The 19,774-nt window shown below is 46.6% G+C and overlaps 1 protein-coding gene across 4 annotated transcripts in view; it reads right to left on the reverse strand.

Moving 5' to 3' along the window:
• The window catches only part of SYK (spleen associated tyrosine kinase), a 107,962-nt gene that overhangs the window by 52,764 nt on the left and 35,424 nt on the right, over positions 1-19,774 (reverse strand). For all 4 annotated transcript variants that reach the window (XM_086414469.1, XM_086414468.1, XM_086414467.1 and 1 more), the window contains exons 2-3: positions 4,649-5,063; positions 2,191-2,351 (exon numbers count right to left, since the gene is read on the reverse strand). In XM_086414469.1, the coding sequence (XP_086270595.1) occupies positions 2,191-2,351; positions 4,649-5,050 (563 nt within the window). In that variant the 5' untranslated portion in view covers positions 5,051-5,063. The remainder of the gene's footprint in view (positions 1-2,190; positions 2,352-4,648; positions 5,064-19,774) is intronic.

Raw genomic sequence — 19,774 nt, forward strand, 5'->3', positions numbered from 1 at the left:
GCCCTCAGGTCTCTGCTCAAATGTCTCCTTCATAGCAAGGCCCCTCCTGATTACCCAGCATAAAACAGAATCCCAGACCGCCAATCACAGCAAGTTCTAGTCCCTTCCTTAAATGCGCCAATGCACTGGGCAGCCCTTGTTCAATTGTTCAGTGTCTACTTCTGCCAGTGAGATGTGGACTTCACAAGGCAGAGATCTCCATCTCCAAAGTCCAAGATGGAGTCAACATCTAGATCCTCACACAACTCTGAAAGTGTAGTCACTCAGGCATGTCCTACTCTTTGTGACCCCATGGACTGTAACCCACCAGGCTCCTCTGTCCATGGGATTCTCCAGGCAAGAATACTGGAGTGGGTAGCCATTCCCTCCTCCAGTGGATCATCCTGATCCAGGGATCGAACCCAGGTCTCCTGCATTTCAGGCAGATTCTTTACCATCTGAACCATGAGGGAAGCCCAAGAACACACACAGCTGTGGACACTGTTAAATGCTGGTCCACAGATGGACAAGTTCATTTAAATGATGGGAAAGTGTGGAGGAGACACATTCTTTAGGGAAACCTGAATGAGGCCCGAGAAGATTCAGTAGGAAGGACTCCATAGCTGTGGGGCTGTTCCACGGTGGGTGTCCCCTGCAGCACCCCCTTGTCTAGGTCGGAAGAAGGCAGCCTCCTTGAGTGCAGCTGTTCCCCAGTGAGCCTGAGAGCAAGCTTCTGAACTGGCAAGAAGGCAGGAGGCCTTGCTGTCTGGATAATACAACTTAGGGCTGACTTAACCCACAGGCGGCCATAGGCCCAGTCCCATGACACGTGTGTTGGAAATTACTCTTAAGAAGGTGGTAAAAGTCCAAACCTCATGGGAAATGAGCCAAGAGGTGCCACACTGAGGGGAAAATGTCTTCCTGCTCCAGGATCTCTACCAGTGGCTGTTATTGCATCCACTAAGTATCATCCCAGTTACCTTGTGTGCCCACTCGGGCTGCTCTATGCTTGCTTTTAGGATCACTTTTTTAAAAAAGTATTGTGTTTAAGATCACCTCACCTCTTAAATAAAAGGGATTATGGTAAAGTCGGGTTTCCCTGGTGGCTCAGATGGTAAAGAATCTGCCTGCAGTGCAGGAGATTGGGGTTTGATTCCTGGATGGGGAAGATTCCCTGGAGAAGGGAATGGCTACCCACTCCAGTATTCTTGCCTGGAGAATTTCATGGATGGAGGAGCCTGGTGGGCTGTAGTCCACAGGGTTGCAAAGAGTTGGACACAACCGAGCAACTAAATTTACTTTGATTCTTTAAATAGATGGATACTCAGAGAAAACACTTTTATTTATAGGAAAAATTTAAAACACCAGCTGGGTGTGTCTCCACATTCTTGGTTACAGGGCTAACACTGCTATGTAACTGTCCAAGGCCAGGATGGGGCACCCAGTCAGCACAGCTAGGGTGTGATCACTGAGTAGCGACAAGCACAGGTGAGCATACCTCCATCCCCTTGGTCACAGCATCTCAGGGGAATGAGATCAACACCTGTTTGAGACAGCTCCTGGCCTTCTCTGGACCCCCAACCCTGCCCTGAGGTGACCTGCATCTCCAGCAGCTCCAGGATTGAGGTGCACTGACCATTGAGAATAATAGTGAGCAGGGCTTTGGATGCACACCTCATTTCTGAGATTATGAGGCCAGAGTTCACACACCTGCTTGTGATCAAGTTCCTGAGCTAACCTTTCATATGAGTGACTATCAGAAAATTTTCTTTTCTATCTGCCCCATTGGCATGTCTCTCCAAGTAAAAAGAGAAGCAAAGTCTGAGATCTTGGGGCAAATGTGAGCAAACATATTGCACTGTTTTTTAACATGGGTGGATGCATACTATTACACATCCCATGTTTGTCATTAAAAGCAGAATATGTGGCTGAAAAGATTCTCTTAACTAATGTCCCTCAGTGCCCAAGAAGAGGGTTCACTTTGGGGCCAGACTGAGCAAAACAAATGCTGAATTACATGAGATGGCTTCAATTTGAGATGTCATATGAAATTTGTCAATTTCATATGACAACCAACATGCGTGTCTCAGTTGATAGCACATGATCCCTCTCAGAGGTCACCAGGAGTTCAGGGGTGGGAGGGCTGAGTGACTCCTAACTGTCCAAGCAGGCCTGGTGCCAGTGGCTGAAGGGAAAAGACATAATACTTACAAGAACTTTCCATTCGTCTTTGATCCTATCAGGACAATCTGCTCAGATTCATCCCGAGAGATTTTTCCATGGAACCAGGGCATTTTTTCATGAGCTGTGGTGGCGATCAGTTTCTCCAGCTGAGGTTTCTGGCTGATGATGGCCTGCTCAAGAGCTTGACCCTGTCACAAGGAGAGGAGATGGAGCCATAATAAGTGAAAGTGACAAGAAAGACACATGAAGCAGGTCCAATCTGGCCTAAGTCCTGAAAACGGTAAAATGAAATCACATCTGTTTGTTTGTTCATTCAATAAAGAAAGTTAATAGACCTTGTATGTTAAAGTATCTTCAAGTGTATAACTAAAAAATAGATTTTAGAATACAGAGGCTGGCCTTTGCAAAGACACATCGGGCTTTAGAAACTATCAGGAATAATCCATGAAGTCTAGAGAATGGGCCTCCTGCCCTCTCCCAATCAATCACCTCCTAGAACTGACTGTTTTATATTAGACCTTGATCATTTAATGATAATCTGGAAGACTTAAGATGTGTGCAAGCAAAGAGACGTGCTTTTTTCCTGTCTTCCCCTAAAAGGCTTCACACTAAGTGTTTACACATGCTGCTGCCTGTAACTGCAGATGTGGTCACAGAAAAAAGAGATAAATCTTGACAATGCAGAAATGACAACATGGAAAACAAGAATGAGAAGGAGGCTGACAGCTGGGTGAATTAACTTCCTAATCATACTTAGTAGCAGAGAAATAGATACCTATTACAGTAGTAAATGAAGAACACAAGTTGATGATTCAAAGTTATAAAAAGAACCAGAAGAAGTGAAAATAAAAACATAACCAACCCCTGAGGCGAGGGAAAAGAGGAGGGGAGGTAGAAGAGAAGGTGAATCTGAACATTTTGTCATGCTTCATGATGGGAGGAAAAACAAAAGCAGTAATAGCTACATACAAAGGAGGTAACCGGTTCAAAGTTAGCAAAGGGCAAAAGCAACAGAGTGTGGAATACTACTCAGCCACAATAAAGAAGGGACCACTGACACATAACTGGCTCACAAATGTGTTATACTGGGTGTGAGCAACCAGTCTGAAAAGGCTACATGCTGTGTGAGTCCATTTGCATGACATTCTGGACAAGGCAAAACTATAGGGACAGAAATCAGGTAAGGGGTTGCCAGGGGCTGGAGTCGGGGGTGGTCCTGAGGGTGCTTGATGGGTGATGGACCTGTTGTGTATCTTGATTGGGGCTGGGGATGGGGCTACGTGATGTCACCTGTTTGTTAAAAAAAAAAATCATAGAACTGTACACTCAAAAGGGATGAATTTTCATAGTGTGTAAATTATACCTCACTGATTAAAAGAGTAAAAGGATGGTCTAAGTCTTGGTGCCAGGGACCAGTTTCGTGGAACATAATTTGTCCACTGACCTCATGGGGGATGGTTTCTGGATGATTCAATCACATTACAGTTATGGTGAGCTTTATTTCTGGTATTACTACAACAGCTCCACCTCAGATCATCAAGCACTGGATCCTGGAGGACCCTTGGTATAAATCATATCCAATAAATACTAGTGAAAAATATAGAATCCATAGTATTGGTCTGCAAGACTGAATTCAGTGCAGAGCATATTATAGGAGTAAAGGAGTGAGTGGATAGAATCTTCAAAAAGCGTTTACTGTTATCCACCTGTATATATAAAAAGCATACATTCAAAAAGTGCAAGGAAATGGTTCAACACGTGAGTCCGATCAGAAGACTGTCAACCAGCCTGGAGCCTCCTGATACCAAGTGCTATGGAGAGTGTGTGGTGGGAATGTAAGTTGTCACAACCTCTGGGACCTTTTTGGATGACAACCTGTCATCACATCCAAATCCCTCACTGTGTTCAATCCAACCAGTTTGGGGTTACCCTGCTGATATTGATAAAAGGTTAGGAGAATGTTGGGGGGGCACTGTTTATAAACAATGAAGGTGTCTACCAATATGTGCTAGTAAAATGAATTATAGTCCACAGGAGGGACTATCAGATGGCCAGTAAGGGGCTGATTTAGCTGTGTGCTTGTTGACATGGAAAATTCTGGAAGAGATGTTAGGAAGGGGTAAAATCAAGTGCCAATCAGTGTGTTCAGTATGACCCTCTTAGGTAAATAAAAACAAGTATTTGCCCAGTGATCCTGCTTTGAAAGGGCCCAGCATGAATTGGGTGACAGTGGTTTCCTGTGGTGGAGAAACCCACATTGCTGGCACAAAGGGGCCCACCCTCTCAAGCGTGACCACAAAAGAGGAAAGGCTGCCTTCTTGGAGTGAGACATTTGGGGGCCCATGTTGATGACTAAGGAGAAGGTTGCTTATCTGAAGCACCACTGCATAGCTCTTATGCAACTGGGTGCCCGTGTGGAATTCCAGGGCCCCTGTGAGCAATAAGACCCTTCATCACACCTGCCAGAGGACTGCCCGCCACCCACCTGTAGGTTCCATGTCTGTTTCACGTATTCTCGGATGAGGTTCTCCTTCAAGTCCTCAAAGGGTCCAGTCTTGGGCTGCACCCCTGGCGGCCGGTTGAAGGGCTTCTTGAGGAGGCAGACGAGGCCATCCAGCTCCTGGGTGTGGTAGTGGCAGAGCTCGGCTGGACTGCCATGGGCCCGGCCACCCGTGATGGCATAGGTGCCATTCAGCTCCCTCTCGATGGTGTAGTGATGTGCCTTTCTGTCGTGTGCCACTGACAGGGCAAAGCCACCCAGGTAGTTGCGGCTCTGGCGCAGCAGGTAGAGCCCATCGCTCATGCCCCCCTGGACCAGGTAGTCTTCCGCCTCCTCCCGAGTGATGTTGCCGAAGAAGAAGGGCAGGTTGTTGGCGCCGTCACCCATGCCTGCGCCTTTCCTTCAGGCAAAACAGAGATCAGGCAGTGGTCAAGACCCGAATGGCAAGACATTGTTAGAGGACCCACCCTCCAGCCCTGGAGGAAAGTCCTCCAGTCAGCGGGATGCTCTTCCTTCTGGGACTTGGGTCTAGAGCCCGAGCTAATCTGCCCTCTTCCTTTCTGCCCACATAACCATTAGATTTTCAAACACATCCTCTCAATATTGAACCAAAAAACAGCATTGGACCAATGTAGCCAAATCAAGCTCTCTGTCTCTCTTTTTTCTTGTTGTTGTTGTAAACAAAGAATTATAAGAGACAAACTAAAAAGAGAAGTTATCCTGCAAAATAAGACTCAGGAGCTCTCACTCCGGTCACCGGGACGTAGGGACAGAACCCAGAGGAGTCCATTGCTCTCTGGAGATGGAGATGGCTGTCAAGACCACTCATGTTGGTCAGTTACGTGCAGTGAAGATGTTACTGGACTCCTTTTACGTAAACACTGAGGGACTACTGTGTCATATACTGTAGTTGGACCCCAGAGAGCTGAGCACTGGCCATGTTTATATATCACATCAAACCTTTGGGTGGGAGGTAGGACAGGCAAGCAGTTGCCCTGAGGCATGAAAAGTGTCATCCTCCTGAAACCCCAGGCCTCAGTAACATGCAGACCCCTCCCTGCTCTCCTCCATACCACTTCCTGGCACCCACCTTGTACCAAACACATGGCTGATATTGAACACATCGTGTAGGTTCCACATTTGATAAAGACATCTGTCACAAAAAAGCTACCTCTTGCACTAAACAGACACACACTTCAGAAGAGAAATGTGAAGATGATTTGACAGGAAGATTGTTTGATCAGTTGTGGTTGTAGATGAGAAGAATCTAAATTACCAGTCGAAAAAGTATACAAAAGGGTAATCCAAAAGCGGCTTGCCGTCAATGGAAAAGTATCTAGATGACTACATCTGTACACTGAGAGAGCAAAGCACACACCCCTTCATGTTACACATGCACACACATGACACACTCAGAGACGCAGATACACAAACACCTGTACGCACACATGATTACATGAAACAGTTTCTTCTCAATAGGAATTACCTTAAAAGGACAATAAAACATAATACCTGCCTGGTAGAGGTAAAAATTTTCTCCAGGTAATATTGCCAAATCAATATTTCTCAGTGAGCACCTCCCCCTCTCCCCGAAAAAGAGATAGGTTTTATTATAATTTGGTTGTACAAATAATTTTATTGCTTACTTCTCTTAATATTTGACTATCATTATTTTTTCTTTGTGGAAGTTTCTAAACATTCATTGCTCAGCAAGGTTTTGTTTTCTCTTAAAAGTACAGCTCATATTTTCTCTTAAGGCAAAGACATCTGCTATTAACCAAAAGCACTCTCTGGAAAGACAGTGAGTAGACATGTCTTTCCAGAACAATATTTCTCTTCTGCTTCTTTCTCCTTCTCAGGCTAAGTCTCCTTCACAGACGTCTGTGCCGTCTGTGTTACAACTTCAGCCCCCTCTCCACGGTGATGGCCCTTGCACTCCTTTCTCATGCTCTGCTCTGTTCTTGCAATGGGGCTTTCAGGTCCTCACCTGCCATGTGCTGTGGGCCCCCCTGCCTTTCCAACTCCTGTCCCCTGCAGCCCATCAGTTTTCCAGCTTCCATGTGCCTGCACATCACCTGAACTCCGTTAAGAGCAGGGACCAGCCTCGCTGCAGTGCCAGCAATCTGGGTGATGTCGAAGCTGGCTCTGACTGCATCTGAGGCTGCGATTTCCACGTACCACTTGCCTACCTTCCAAAGCCCAGGCGTTACCCCAGCCAGGAACCCACAGCCTTTGAGAATACTTGTTTTTCTCTTGGGCTTGTGTTTCAAGTGGCTTTGGCGTGTGTTCTGTTTCTCTGTATCCCTTATACATGTATGTAAAATTGCTTCCATTGTGTCCAATTCTTTGACACCCTCTGGATTGTAGCCCTCCAGGCTCCTCTGTCCATGGGATTCTCCAGGCAAGAATACTGGAGTGGGTTGCCATGCCCTCCTCCAGGGGATCTTCTTGACCCAGGGATTGAACCTACATCTCATGTTTCCAGGATTGGCAAGCATGTTATTTACCACTAGCGCCACCTGGGAAGCCCCCTGTATCTCTTCCCACTGGCTCTTTAACGCATCTCCCCAACTGCACAGCTGTAAGCATCACTGCCCTCCCCTTCCCCTCGAGGCTCTCCCCTCTTATTCCTGCTTCATCTGCCCCATATCCACACAGTTCCCTACAGCTCACCCTACCCATCTCTTCCTGTCAGCTTCATTCCTAGCAGGCTCAGTCCACAGCCCATGGCTGCCCCCTCCTGTTTCCTGGCTCACACACTCCCTCTGCTTGGGTCACACACCATCTTGCACACCTGCCTCAGATGCACCCTTACTCTCAGCTGTTCCTACTTCTGGGGACTTTTTACAGAGCTGCCACCCAGCATTAGGCTCAACGAAAACCGTTAAGTCTTCAAAAACAATATCGTAAGTGTTAATAAGTATTTTTAATTTATATAAACCTTTAACCACTATCATTTTTAAAATTCATCAGTTTGCAACTAACATTTACATCAGTGCTGGCCTTCTGCTGCGAATCCCACATTGAAGTGAATGAATGTGACAAGACAGGAGACAGGCAGAAAGGCAGCCTGCCAGGCCCATCCTCCAGGCCCTAAGTGGGAGGCTCCTGAATGGCTCCGATGGAGCATGGCAGGCTCAGCCTCAGCAGGTGGCACTTCTCTGGCTTCCCTGGGAGAGCAAAGCCTGGCTGCCCTCAGTGTGAGCAGTGTCTGGCCGAGTAGCCCTTTTCTGATGGTGTGATTTCCTGTGCTGGAGGTGACACTGGGCGAGGGCCTGACGAAGATGCACTGGGCCGTTGCTCTCGGTGGTGGTTTTGACAGTAGAGATGGTTTATTGCAAGGACAGCTTAAGGAAGATTCTTGGGCTATTTAATTTGGAGGGTGAACAACATCTGTGATGCTCTTCTTATGCCTTCTTCAGACAGGTCCCACCAGCACCCACCTGACACCTTCTCCATAGCACAGGCTGTGGTGACGGGCGATGGTCACCTCTGCTGTAGCCACTGTGCCCAGAAGCTGCATCCCCACCCTGCTGTTCTCAGCCCTGCTCCTCAGACAGTAGCTCTCGTTCACTTTGCTAAAGCGGTACAGACAGCTCCTTCCCTGTTGCCATGCTCCCCTCTCCGCCTGCACTGTCTCACAGGCACTGCTTGAAACTATTTCCCTGGACCCCAGGGGAAATCTGTAGCTCAAACTCTGTTTAACACCCACTAGAATAATATGCCTTCCAGGGTAATAGGATAATATCCCTGGGGCTTCCCAGGTGGTGCAGTGGTAAAGAATCCATGCAGAAGGTGCAAGAGATGCGGGTTCTACCCCAGGGTGAGGAAGATCCACTTGAAGGAGAAAATGGCAACCAATTCCAGTCTTCTCGCCTGGGAAATTCCATGGACAGAGGAGCCTGGTGGGCTACAGCCCATGGGGCCACAAAGAGTCAAATACGACTGAGTGACTAAATAACAACAAGGGTAATATTCTCCTCGACAGTGCCTAGAACTTGCTACCTGTTTTTTGTCTATTTCAACTTTCCCAGTTATTTTTTGCCATGTGTGAAACCACTTTATTCTAAAGTTCAAAAATTGGGAAACGAAAAAGGCCATTGGTCTCCATGGACCAGGCCCTTCTGCTGCTGCTGCTGCTGCTGCTGCTGCTAAGTCACTTGAGTCGTGTCCAACTCTGTGCGACCCCATAGATGGCAGCCCATCAGGCTCCACTGTCCCTGGGATTCTCCAGGTAAGAACACTGGAGTGGGTTGTCATTTCCTTCTCCACCAGGCCCTTCAACTCCTCCCAAACACCCCCATCACCTCAGCTGGTACATACCTGCATAGGTAGCTCTTGAGTAAGGTGAGGCTTCATGCTATTACCAGATGAGAGCCTCGAAACATTGCAGCACTGGGGAGAGTTGGATTGGGAGTTTGGGACTAGTGGATGCAAACTATTCTATGTAGAATGGATAAACAACAAGGCCCTATTGTATAGAATAGGGAACCATATTCAATGTCCTGTAGTAAACTATAATAAAAAAAGAAGATGAAAAAGTGTGTATATAAGTATAGCTGAATCACTTTGCTGTATACCTGAGGTTAATACGACATTGTAAATCAGCTACACTTCAACTTAAAGCAAAACCTCAAAACACTGCAGCGTCACTGGCTCTTGGGGCTTTTTTATGAGACACATTCAAGGTGGATTTCACACCAAGAAAATGTTTTATAACATGAAATAATGTTTTGTGATTCCTGGGGTAGCCCATTCCTCTTCCCAGCTTAAGTTGCTCTCCAGAGCACATCTCCATGGGTGACAACCTTTTAATATGTGGTAATCTGCTATTGAAGACAGATTCTTGTCTTGGTCCTCCCACCAGAGTGCCAGCTCTGGGAGGTGAGAAGAGAAAGATTTTGTTCACTGCCCTGTCCTGATGCCTGGAACAGCTCCTGGTATACGGCAGGTGGTCAAACTATTTGTTGACTAATAGGCATTGTGACTTAAGTGGAGACTTAAGTGGAGAAGGCAATGGCACCCCACTCCAGTACTCTTGCCTGGAAAATCCCATGGATGGAGGAGCCTGGTAGGCTTCAGTCCATGGGGTCGCTGAGTCGGACATGACTGAGCGACTTCACTTTCACTTTTCACTTTCATGCATTGGAGAAGGAAATGGCAACCCACTCTAGTGTTCTTGCCTGGAGAATCCCAGGGACAGCAGAGCCTGGTAAGCTGCTGTCTATGAGGTCGCACAGAGTCGAACACGACTGACGTGACTTAGCAGCAGCAGCAGGCATTGTGATGTTGTTGCTGTTTAGTTGCTAAGTCATGTTCGACTATTTGTGACCCCATGGATTGTAGCACACCAGGCTCCTCTGTCTATGGGATTTCCCAAGCAAAAATACTGGAGTGAGTTGCCATTTCCTTTCCCAAGGGATCTTCCCAACCCAGGGATCAAACCTGTGTCTCCTGCATTGACAGGTGGATTCTTTACTGCTGAGCCACCAGGGAAGCCCCAGGTATTATAATGGGAAGAACAAGTCTGACTCCATATTGGATCTATTTCTCTTTAACCTTTGTATTCTGTTGCTTTGGCTTTGAGCAGTCTCTTAAAGGATGCTGCCTATAGCTTAAGTAAAAGTTGTGTCTGACTCTTTTTGACCCCATGGACTATACAGTCCATGGAATTCTCCAGGCTAGAATACTTGGCTGGGTAACCATTCCCTTCTCCAGGGGATTTCCCAACCCAGGGATTGAACCCAGGTCTTCCTCATTGCAAGCAGATTCTTTACCAGCTGAGCTACAAGGGAAGCCCAATAGCTTAATGTACACATAATAACCCACCTCTGGGAACCCTACCTCCCATGCCTGAACATTAAGCTAAAATATCTTTGGTTAGCTCACAGGAAATATCCTGACCTGGTCAACCTGTGAATGACTACAGGAAAGAAGAAATTAGCACATCCCCTGCAGTCTGACAGGAACCAAGAAATATTTGCAACAACTTAGCGCCAACTTCTTTTTATCTTCTCACCGCCCCGCTTTGCTCTAGAAGAGATGGGGACAGTACTCCACCATCTTCTCGGTCTGAATAAAGCTGCTATTCCTTGTCCCTACACCTCGTGCTCAACTTATTGGCCTGCGGTGTGGCGATCTCGGGCTTGGTAACCGTATGATTAAGTGAAAGCAGTTTTCAAAATAATGTGTCCAGAGTAATCCAGTTTTGCTTTTAAAAGGTTGTATGTATGAAAGTACATAATAATATACAGCTGGAGAGTGGGAAAGGAGAGAGAAGGTCTGAGGGGACGGTGGGGATGGAGGAAGGGCTGTGGCTGGGTTTACTGGCCTCTTCTGTATTTTCTGTCAAAGCGTCCACTCTGCCCCCTCCTCTTCTGCCTACCATCCTCTGCCTGGCCTTTACTCCATGCTCCATGAATCTACTCTCACCAGTGTCATCAATCTTTACATGGCCAAACTCAAGGTCATTCCGAGGGCCTTGTCCTTCCTGATCTCCTGTTAGCAGTGGGTGCTGCCCAGAACCCACACTTTAGTGGGTCAGTCCCTCTGCTTGGCCAACTCCTCCCCCAACCATGGCTCCTTCCTTTGCTTACTCTGCAGCCCTGTGTGGGGTCTTCATCTGCGTCTTCTCCCTGCATATGGCCTCCATGTGCCCATGGATCCCACATCCACCTCTCCTGGCTGAGCTTCTGAACTAAACACTGCTTATCTGATGCTTCCACTGAAAATCTAAAAGGCAACTCAACCTTCAGATGCCCAAAATGGGCTTTCAATTGCTCATGTATGGTCTCCCTGAGCCTCTCTTAATTAAGAAAATGACATTAACTCTAACCAGTTGCTCAGGACAAGACCCTAAAGACTCAGGATCCCTCCCTTTCACTCATCATGCATGTTTAATCCACTCACTTCTTGCTTCTGTTTAGTTGCTAAATCATGTCTAGCTCTTCTGAAACTCCATAGACTGTACCCTGGCAGGCTTCTCTGTCCACGGGATTGTCTACGTAAGAATACTGGAGTGGATTGCCGTGCCCTCATCCAGGGATCTTCCCAACCTAGGGATGGAACCTGTGTCTCCTGCTTTGGCAGATTCTTTACCACTGAGCCACCTGGGAAGCCCAATCTGCTAACTAGATGATCTTATTTGCAAAGCAGAAATAGAGACACAGATACAGATAACAAACATATGGATACAAAGGAGAAAAGAGAAGGCAAGATGAACTGGGAGATTGAGATTAACATATATATGCCACAATATATAAAACAGATAAGTAACGAAAACCTACTGTATAGCTCAGGGAACTCTACTCAGGGTTCTGTGGTCACCTAAACAGGGAGGAAATCCAAAAAAGAAGAGATACATGTATACACATAGTTGATTCATTCTGCTATATGGTAGAAACTAACACAACATTATAAATCAACTATACTTCACTAAAAATTAATTAAGAAAAAGAACATCTTTTCTTTCAGATGGGTCCAGCCCACCCAGTAATGTGTCCCCTTGGGAAACAGTGAGCTTCATTCAAAGACCAAAGGGGCTCCATCAAGGACTGGGGTCTCCATCAAGGACTCTTGAAGGAAGTTGGACCAGTTGATCTCCAGGAAGCTCTCATCAGTTTTCCTCTAAAAGGTATCCCAAAGTCATGGCTTCTCTTTGTTTCCCTTGACATTCCCTGGGTGGAATGTTCATCAGCTCTCGCTCATGCGAATGCAAGTCTTACCTCGTCAGTTCCCCCTTCCATCCGACCCTTCTTCTGGTGGTCCACCGTGACGCCCCCCGCCAGCAGGCAGAGGCATCACCCTCTCTCAGACACATCCTCCTCCCCTGACCTTCAAAGTCTACTTGATTTGGCCCAAGCCCCTTCCTTCTCTTGCCCATTTGCCCATCTCACCCGTGCTCACCACATCCAGCCACGCCACCCTTCTTCCTGTCCTGGCCATGGCGCTTTCCCCCTGCACCCGCCCACCCCCTCCCACCACTGGCTGGTTTCCTCTTTCTCAAGCCTGTGGTCTCAGCTCATGTCACCTCCTCAGAGGGGTGATGCTGATGGCCGAGTCTAAGGTGGCTTCATGACCCCCTTTATCTTCATCTCCTGAAAAGGTTTATTTCCTGAATCCATTAACCACAAGCAGGCCCATGTATAATGTAAGCTCCGAGGTCCACAAACTGACCTGCAACCCCAACAGTTGACCCGCATCCTGAACACTTAGGGGCTTCCCAGGTGCTCACAAAATACCTAATAAAGGGAAATGCGTTGTTCACTCCTTTTTAGAGTTTCCACAGTGAATACATATTACTTTAGTATATAAACTCTCACTGTGCAGCTGCTGCTCTGCCCAGGTGGAGAGCATGGTGCCAGAGTGAGAGAACCTTGGAGAACACGCGTCCAACCTCTTTCAAGATCCACACAATTCCATTTTGCCCAAGACCCTCTTAAGGGTGTAGCTGGCTTTGTGACACCACGGCCAAGATCTAAACACACAAATGCACAGGTCCCTCTGGAGCTGCTGTCAGCGGCCCATAGACGTGGCCCTGGCTGGCCTCAGCTCCTGGTAGCCATACTGGGCTACTGGCAAGTGAAAAGCTGCCCTATCGCATGTGATCAAAGCACGTCCTTCACCCTCTATTTACATACTAAGAAGGCTGCATGTGCCCAACTCACACTCTTTTGATTGGTATCACCCATTTCCATCTGTCACCTCTCAATGCATCAGCACCATGCTTCTCAACCTCATACACTTGACATCTGGGCCAGATCATTCTCTGCTCTGGGGCTTCTTATCAACTATAGGCTGGGTAGCAGGAATCCTGGCCTTTGCCAGTAATGCCAACAGCTTTCTCCCATCCCCTAATCATGAAAACCATCTCCAGACACTGCCAAAAGTTCCCTGGACACAGTCCCCAAATGTCCCCTGACTGGAAGTCATTGTGTTAATCATTAGGTCTGCCCACAAATCTGCGTGTTCTTTCCATTGCTAGAGCATCTTCACCAATAAATTAGATAAATGAATATCCCACTCTCTCATTTATTACCATGATCACTCTGAGCACAGGACAGGGAGGGGTGGAAAGGAACAGAGCCCTGTGGAGGTAAGTGTGCCTTGACTCTGAAGGTAGCAGAGTCAGGGGTGCAGAGCAGAGCCTGAGCGCCATACAGGCTGGCATCCCATCCCAGTTCCTGATTCCCAGGCCCCTTAGAGCCACAGTTCTGTACCTATGAAAGTGGTGGCACTAGCACCAAAGTCACCGTAACTCACTACAGTCACAAAGGATGGTGCGGGGGCTGCCCATGGCAACTGGGACTCCATGAATGGAGGCTCTGAATAAAAAACAAAAGGAATGGTTCGTGGCAGGATGGTGAAGGGGGAGGTATGGGCAGCCCGCACTTGAAAGGAGTGTGTGATGTGAGTGTGTATCTTTGTGTATGTGCATGTGCGCACACCACCCGCAACACTTTCTCACACAAGGATGAGCGAAGCTCGAATTGAACCACAGACAATGATTCCTTACTTTAAATCCTGCCTAATCAGCTAAGGCTTCATACTGCATTCAACGCCCTCGGAGGAGTTATCTCTAGAATAGAGACTATTTCATCACTGGGCTTTGATTCTGGCTGCCTCACCTAAGGAGCCCCATCAGCAGCCCCGCCTTGAGCCTACAGAAACGGATTCATGGGACAGATGATGAACCCCTGGAATCCGACAAGCATCCTCCTGACTGTCTCATTCCATTTAAGCAGCACTGTGCTCTGCACTTCTGACATGTTACAATCTCCCCTTCCAACTAACCTCTCAAAGTCCATTTTCCCCAGTTCCAGCGCCAAGGCTGCCTGCACAACCTTTGCCCTTTACAATGCAATTAGCTTGGAAAATATCACTTGTGTAGTTCTAGCTTATCATACAGCAGTTTCATAGATTAAGAGGAATAGCCCATGCTTGTCATCATGAACACAATGTCTCAGATAAGATTAGCAAAGTTAAAAGAAAAAGTCACCCTTCTAGGAGCAGCCTGCGTGCAAGGTTAGGTACAGCCGCTCACACCCAGGATAGCAGCTACAAAAGCTGTTTAGAACCTACAACTCAGGTGGAAGGAAATTTTTTCCCTAGCAGAGAACACTCAGAGTGAATTCAGCATGAGAAAGGAGGGCTGGAATCTGCACGCTCATCCACCTCAGCTTTTAAAACCTTCTATTTTTTCCTTGTCTGCATCTTGAAAGCCATTAGAATAGATATTTCATAAGGATCAGTGTGTTTCTGTATTGTTTCCTGTTGCCTAGAACAGAAAGTGTTAGTCACTCAGTTGTGTCTGACTCTTTGTGACCCCATGGACTGTAGCCCACCAGGATCCTTTGTCCATGGAATTCTCCGTACAAGAATACTAGAGTGGGTTTGCTTGCCACTAGAGGGATCTTTCCAGGGATCCTTCCAACCCAGGGATCAAACCTGAGTCTTCCACATTGCAGGCAGATTCTTTACCATCTGAGGCACCAGGGAAGCCCTGTCTAGAACAGAGACACCCCTAAAAATGGGCTTCCACCTTGCAAAGCTTGGTGGAAAATTAGAATGTATACGTGGCAGCCAGTCTCCATGATGGCTCCACAGATCCTTTCCAGCCCTCCTACCCTGACTGACGGCTGACTGCACAGTGATAATGTGTGATGCCTGAGGCTAGTCTATAAAGGCCTTTACAATTTTCCCGTCTCTGGATCACTCACCCTGGGGAAAAAGAAGTGACAGTGTTAGTCACTCAGTCGTGTCTGACTCTTTGGAACCCCACGGACTAGAGCCTGCCAAGCTCCTCTGTCCATGGAATTCTCCAGGCAAAAATATTTGAGTGGGTCGCCAATCCCCTCTCCAGGGGATCTTCCTGACCCAGGGATTGAACCCACACAGATTCTTTACCATCTGAGCCACCAGGAAAGTCCCAATCTGGGGAAAGCCAGATACCGAGTCATGAGGATGCTCAAGGAGCTCTTTGGGGAACTGAGACCTCCAGCCAACAGCCAGCATGGACTTGCCAGGAGGGAAAGCCACCTCAGAAGAGGGTCCTCCAGGCCCCGATGGGCTTTCAGACAATGCAGCACTTGTGACTGCAGCCTCACAGGAGACCGTGAGCCAGGCCAGGCCACCTCAAAACCAGACCCACAGACACTGTGAGGGTTACTACATGATTATTACTGTTTTAAGCTGCTAAGCTGAGGGAAATTTGTTGTAGAACAACAGATCACTAATACAGCACCTGGAATAGGGTCAGATGAGAGGAACAAAGCTGCTTCATAAATATTTGAATGACTTGTTGATGAACAAGGCCCCAGGTCTTGGACTGAGTAAGGGAAGTACCTAGAGGCTAGGTTCTGGCAGAGTCAGAATAAAACTTCCAGGTATTGAGGACGGAAGAGATGAACCCCTAAAGTCAGGAGGGAGGGAACTGAGATACACGTACCTAGTGAGTGCCCCTAGGAACTGCCACCCCAGTCTGTCTTCCTCTATCCCCACTTCTACACACTGAAGACCATCAGAGGCACTGACCCCAAGCCCTGCAAAGGCCTTGGTATCCAAGCCTGGAAACCGGGATCAGAGGCAGACCCTAAAGTTGAGAGTAAGTTACTGTCTCTGACAACATTGTAACTCACTCACTTTCATAGCATCCTTTCCTTCCCTTCTTCCTCCTCTCTCTATCATGTCAATATTGCTACCCTTGGCTCTATTCTCTTTTCATCCAATGCATGAAACAAACCATAGTTGACTGTCATTATTTGTGACTAGTTATGTTCTATGGTGGTGCTAGTGGTAAAGAACCCACCTGCCAATGCAGGAAATGTATGAGACACAAGTTTGATCCCTGGGTTGGGAAGATCCTCTGGAGAAGGGAATGGCAACCTACTCCAGTATTTTTGCCTGGAGAATCCCATGGACAGAGGAGACTGGCAGGCTACAGTCTACAGAGTCGCAAAGAGTCAGACACGACTGAAGCAACTTAGCGTGCATATATATGTTCTATATAGGTGTTGTGAACAATAAATTTTCAAATGCTGAACTATTGCTCATACAGAAAGATTGGGTTGGGTTCTTTTGAGCCTCTGACCCATGATATTTTTGTCAACAGATCAATATATAATTTCACTTTATGTGTGTTCCTGTTTAAAGAAACTCATTTCGTATATATGATTGACATCAACAGCTCACTCATGGCCAACAACCCTATAATTTATGCCTGAGGGAAGTTTATCTAGTGTGTGTTTTCTCCATAAGTCACTTAATAGCCTTCTTGCCCTTAGAAATACCAGACAGCACTTCAGCACTATGCTTGGGGCCCTTTTAAACAACAACAACAAAAACACAAAAATATACAAAAAACATGGCACTAAAGAGACTATGGAAAGGATACCTGTTTGCAGGATGAGCTGAGACAAGAGGACAGAGTGACCCTTCATTCAACCTCAGCTGGGAACGACTTGAGTGACTCACATTTTTCTCTGTCCTGTGCATGTAGACCAATGACCACAAAATCAAAGTGAGTATTGATGTAGGGGTTGCAAATCTATTTTAGCAAGAAGGTGAATTTGTAAAAATGGAATCCATGAATAATGAGGATCAGCTATGTGTGACTCTCCTCCACTCTCTCCCACTTGCCCCGAAGAGCCTCCACTTCATGGGTAGAAACACAATGATGCCTTGGTATAAGGGATTTGCTGGTAGCTCAGTGGTAAAGAATCTGCATGTAATGCGGCAGACTCAGGTTTGATCCCTGGGTCAGGAAGATCCTCTGGCGTAGGAAATGGCAACTCATTCCAATATTCTTGCCTAGGAAATCACATGGACAGAGGAGCCTGGTGGGTTGCAGTCCTTGGGATCGCAAGAGTGAGATATGACTTAGTGCATAAACAGTAGCAACATAAGATTGTGTACTTAAATGTATTATTCTTATTTTCTAAATCTGTGTTCATTTCAGTGCTTTTAAACTTGGTGTAGAACTAGAAGAGGTAGCCTACGTCTTTGTAATTTAAAAAATTTTAATTTTATCTTTTAGAGTGTGGAATATTTTTATTGATCATAATGTCTATCTTAATCATAGATTCCATTAAAAAATCCCAGTATTTTAGTGCTAAAAATTTCAGTTACAAATTGATCATTTGCTTATTTGTATTTTTTTTCTTTTTCCCCCTCATATTTTAAATTTTTATTGTGTATTTTAGTATTGTTGATGAACAATATTATATTAGTTTCAAGTGTGCAGCAAAGTAATTCAGTTATACATATGCATGTGTCTCTTCTTTTTCAAGTTCTTTTTAAAAAACCCCATCTGCCCTGGTTATCACCAGCCCTGACCTGCACTTCACGGCTTTTTTTAAGACCCATCAAACCATGGCTACTGCAGGTGCTGCCCCTGACTAAGCGTTCAGCCCTTTCTACTTCCTGTGGAGAACCTTAGCACATTAAAGGTAGGCTGATTTCTCATCATAGGGTCAGTTTCCCCTTATAATATGGACGGAGGTGACAGTGCCAACAGTTAATGGTGCTCTGGGGGACACCATCTAGGGACAATTTCTGTCATAGCCCTACCACGGAGGGGAACAAAATCAGGAAGATGGAAAAAGATATCTTGCTCAACGCCACACAGGCACCTCAATGCAAAGCAACCCTGATAAAATTGGCCTGGGAATTCCCTCTGCAGCTTCAAGCTGAGAAAATTAAGTACTTGGACTTGGGTAAAAGGCAAAACCGCATCTGTAGGTTTGATTAATTTTCATAAGTAAGAGGACAGAGCTTGGCCCGGGGGGAAGAAGAGTTCTTCCTGGGCCAGTCAGGCTCTGGCTGATGAGTTATGAGAAATGATCAGGCAAAGGGAGACGCAGGGGGACCATCCCAAACAACACCAGCAGATGACTGCACTCCATCAGTCTGCAAAGGGCTCTGGGCACTACCTTCTGCAATAGGATTTGGCTGCAATTAAAAAAAAAACAAAACAAAAAAAAACAGGTGAACAGACCTGTGGCTGCAACACGGAGAAACAGAACCCAAGTCCCCAGCCTGAGTTGGCCCCATATCCGTCCAGTTTCCTGAGTGATACCAGCTGGCCTTCTGGGAGACCACCCTGCAGGGCTGTCCCCAGGCCCTCTGAGGCCTGCTGGGCTGGTCACACTGCCTCAGACCGGGTCTCCCAAGGCAGAGGCATACTTTACAACTTCTGCCGAGTGGTCCCTGTTCTGCATTTGTGGTAAAGCACAGAGATTCTTAGATACAGAGACACGCATTTAAGACACAGAAAGTAAGTCTGAGGCTGGAGAGAACACTGTTACACTGATATTTAGAAGAGATTAGATGTTCCAATACTTGAAAATGTTATCCAAACTTTCAAAACCAAGTTCTTTTGCCTTGCCTTCAAAACCCTGAAGGTGCTGAAAATGCATCAAGGAAATACTGATGTATCTCAGCCAACATCTGGATTTTCAGGCTCCACAAAGATGTTCAAGAACTTCTTTATTATATCCACCCAATACTGCCTCAACATGATTAACACAAATCACAGATACAATCAATGCCTACAGAAACGTTAACACTTAACATAAACATTAACTCTCAATATGCTGCTGCTGCTGCTAAGTCGCTTCAGTCATGTCAGACTCTGTGCGACCCCATAGATGGCAGCCCACCAGGCTCCCCCGTCCCTGGGATTCTCCAGGAAAGAACACTGGAGTGGGTTGCCATTTCCTTCTCCAGTGCAGGAAAGTAAAAAGTGAAAGTGAAGTCGCTCAGTCATGTCCGACTCTTCGTGACCCCATGGACTGCAGTCTACCAGGCTCCTCCGTCCATAGGATTTTCCAGGCAAGAGTACTGGAGTAGGGTGCCATTGCCTTCTCTAACTCTCAATATATTTGGTTACAAATAAGCAACCAGCCCACCATTGTGAATTTAATTTCAAAATATGAATCATTTATTCATTTAGGATGTTTTTTGGGCATCTTCTATGTGCAGTTCATTTTGTTGAGGACCCCTGGAATAGGAAGGGGACTTCCCTGCCTCCAGACAATGAGCAAGCAGAAGTGGCTCATGGGTGGTGGAATCTTCTCCAGGGGCCCTGCTTCCATCCCCAGGACTGTGAAGACC

Source organism: Bos grunniens, chromosome 8 (genome assembly GCF_055505025.1).
Source record: "Bos grunniens cultivar Pamir isolate PY7600 chromosome 8, Bosgru_T2T1.0, whole genome shotgun sequence".
NCBI lineage: Eukaryota > Metazoa > Chordata > Mammalia > Artiodactyla > Bovidae > Bos > Bos grunniens.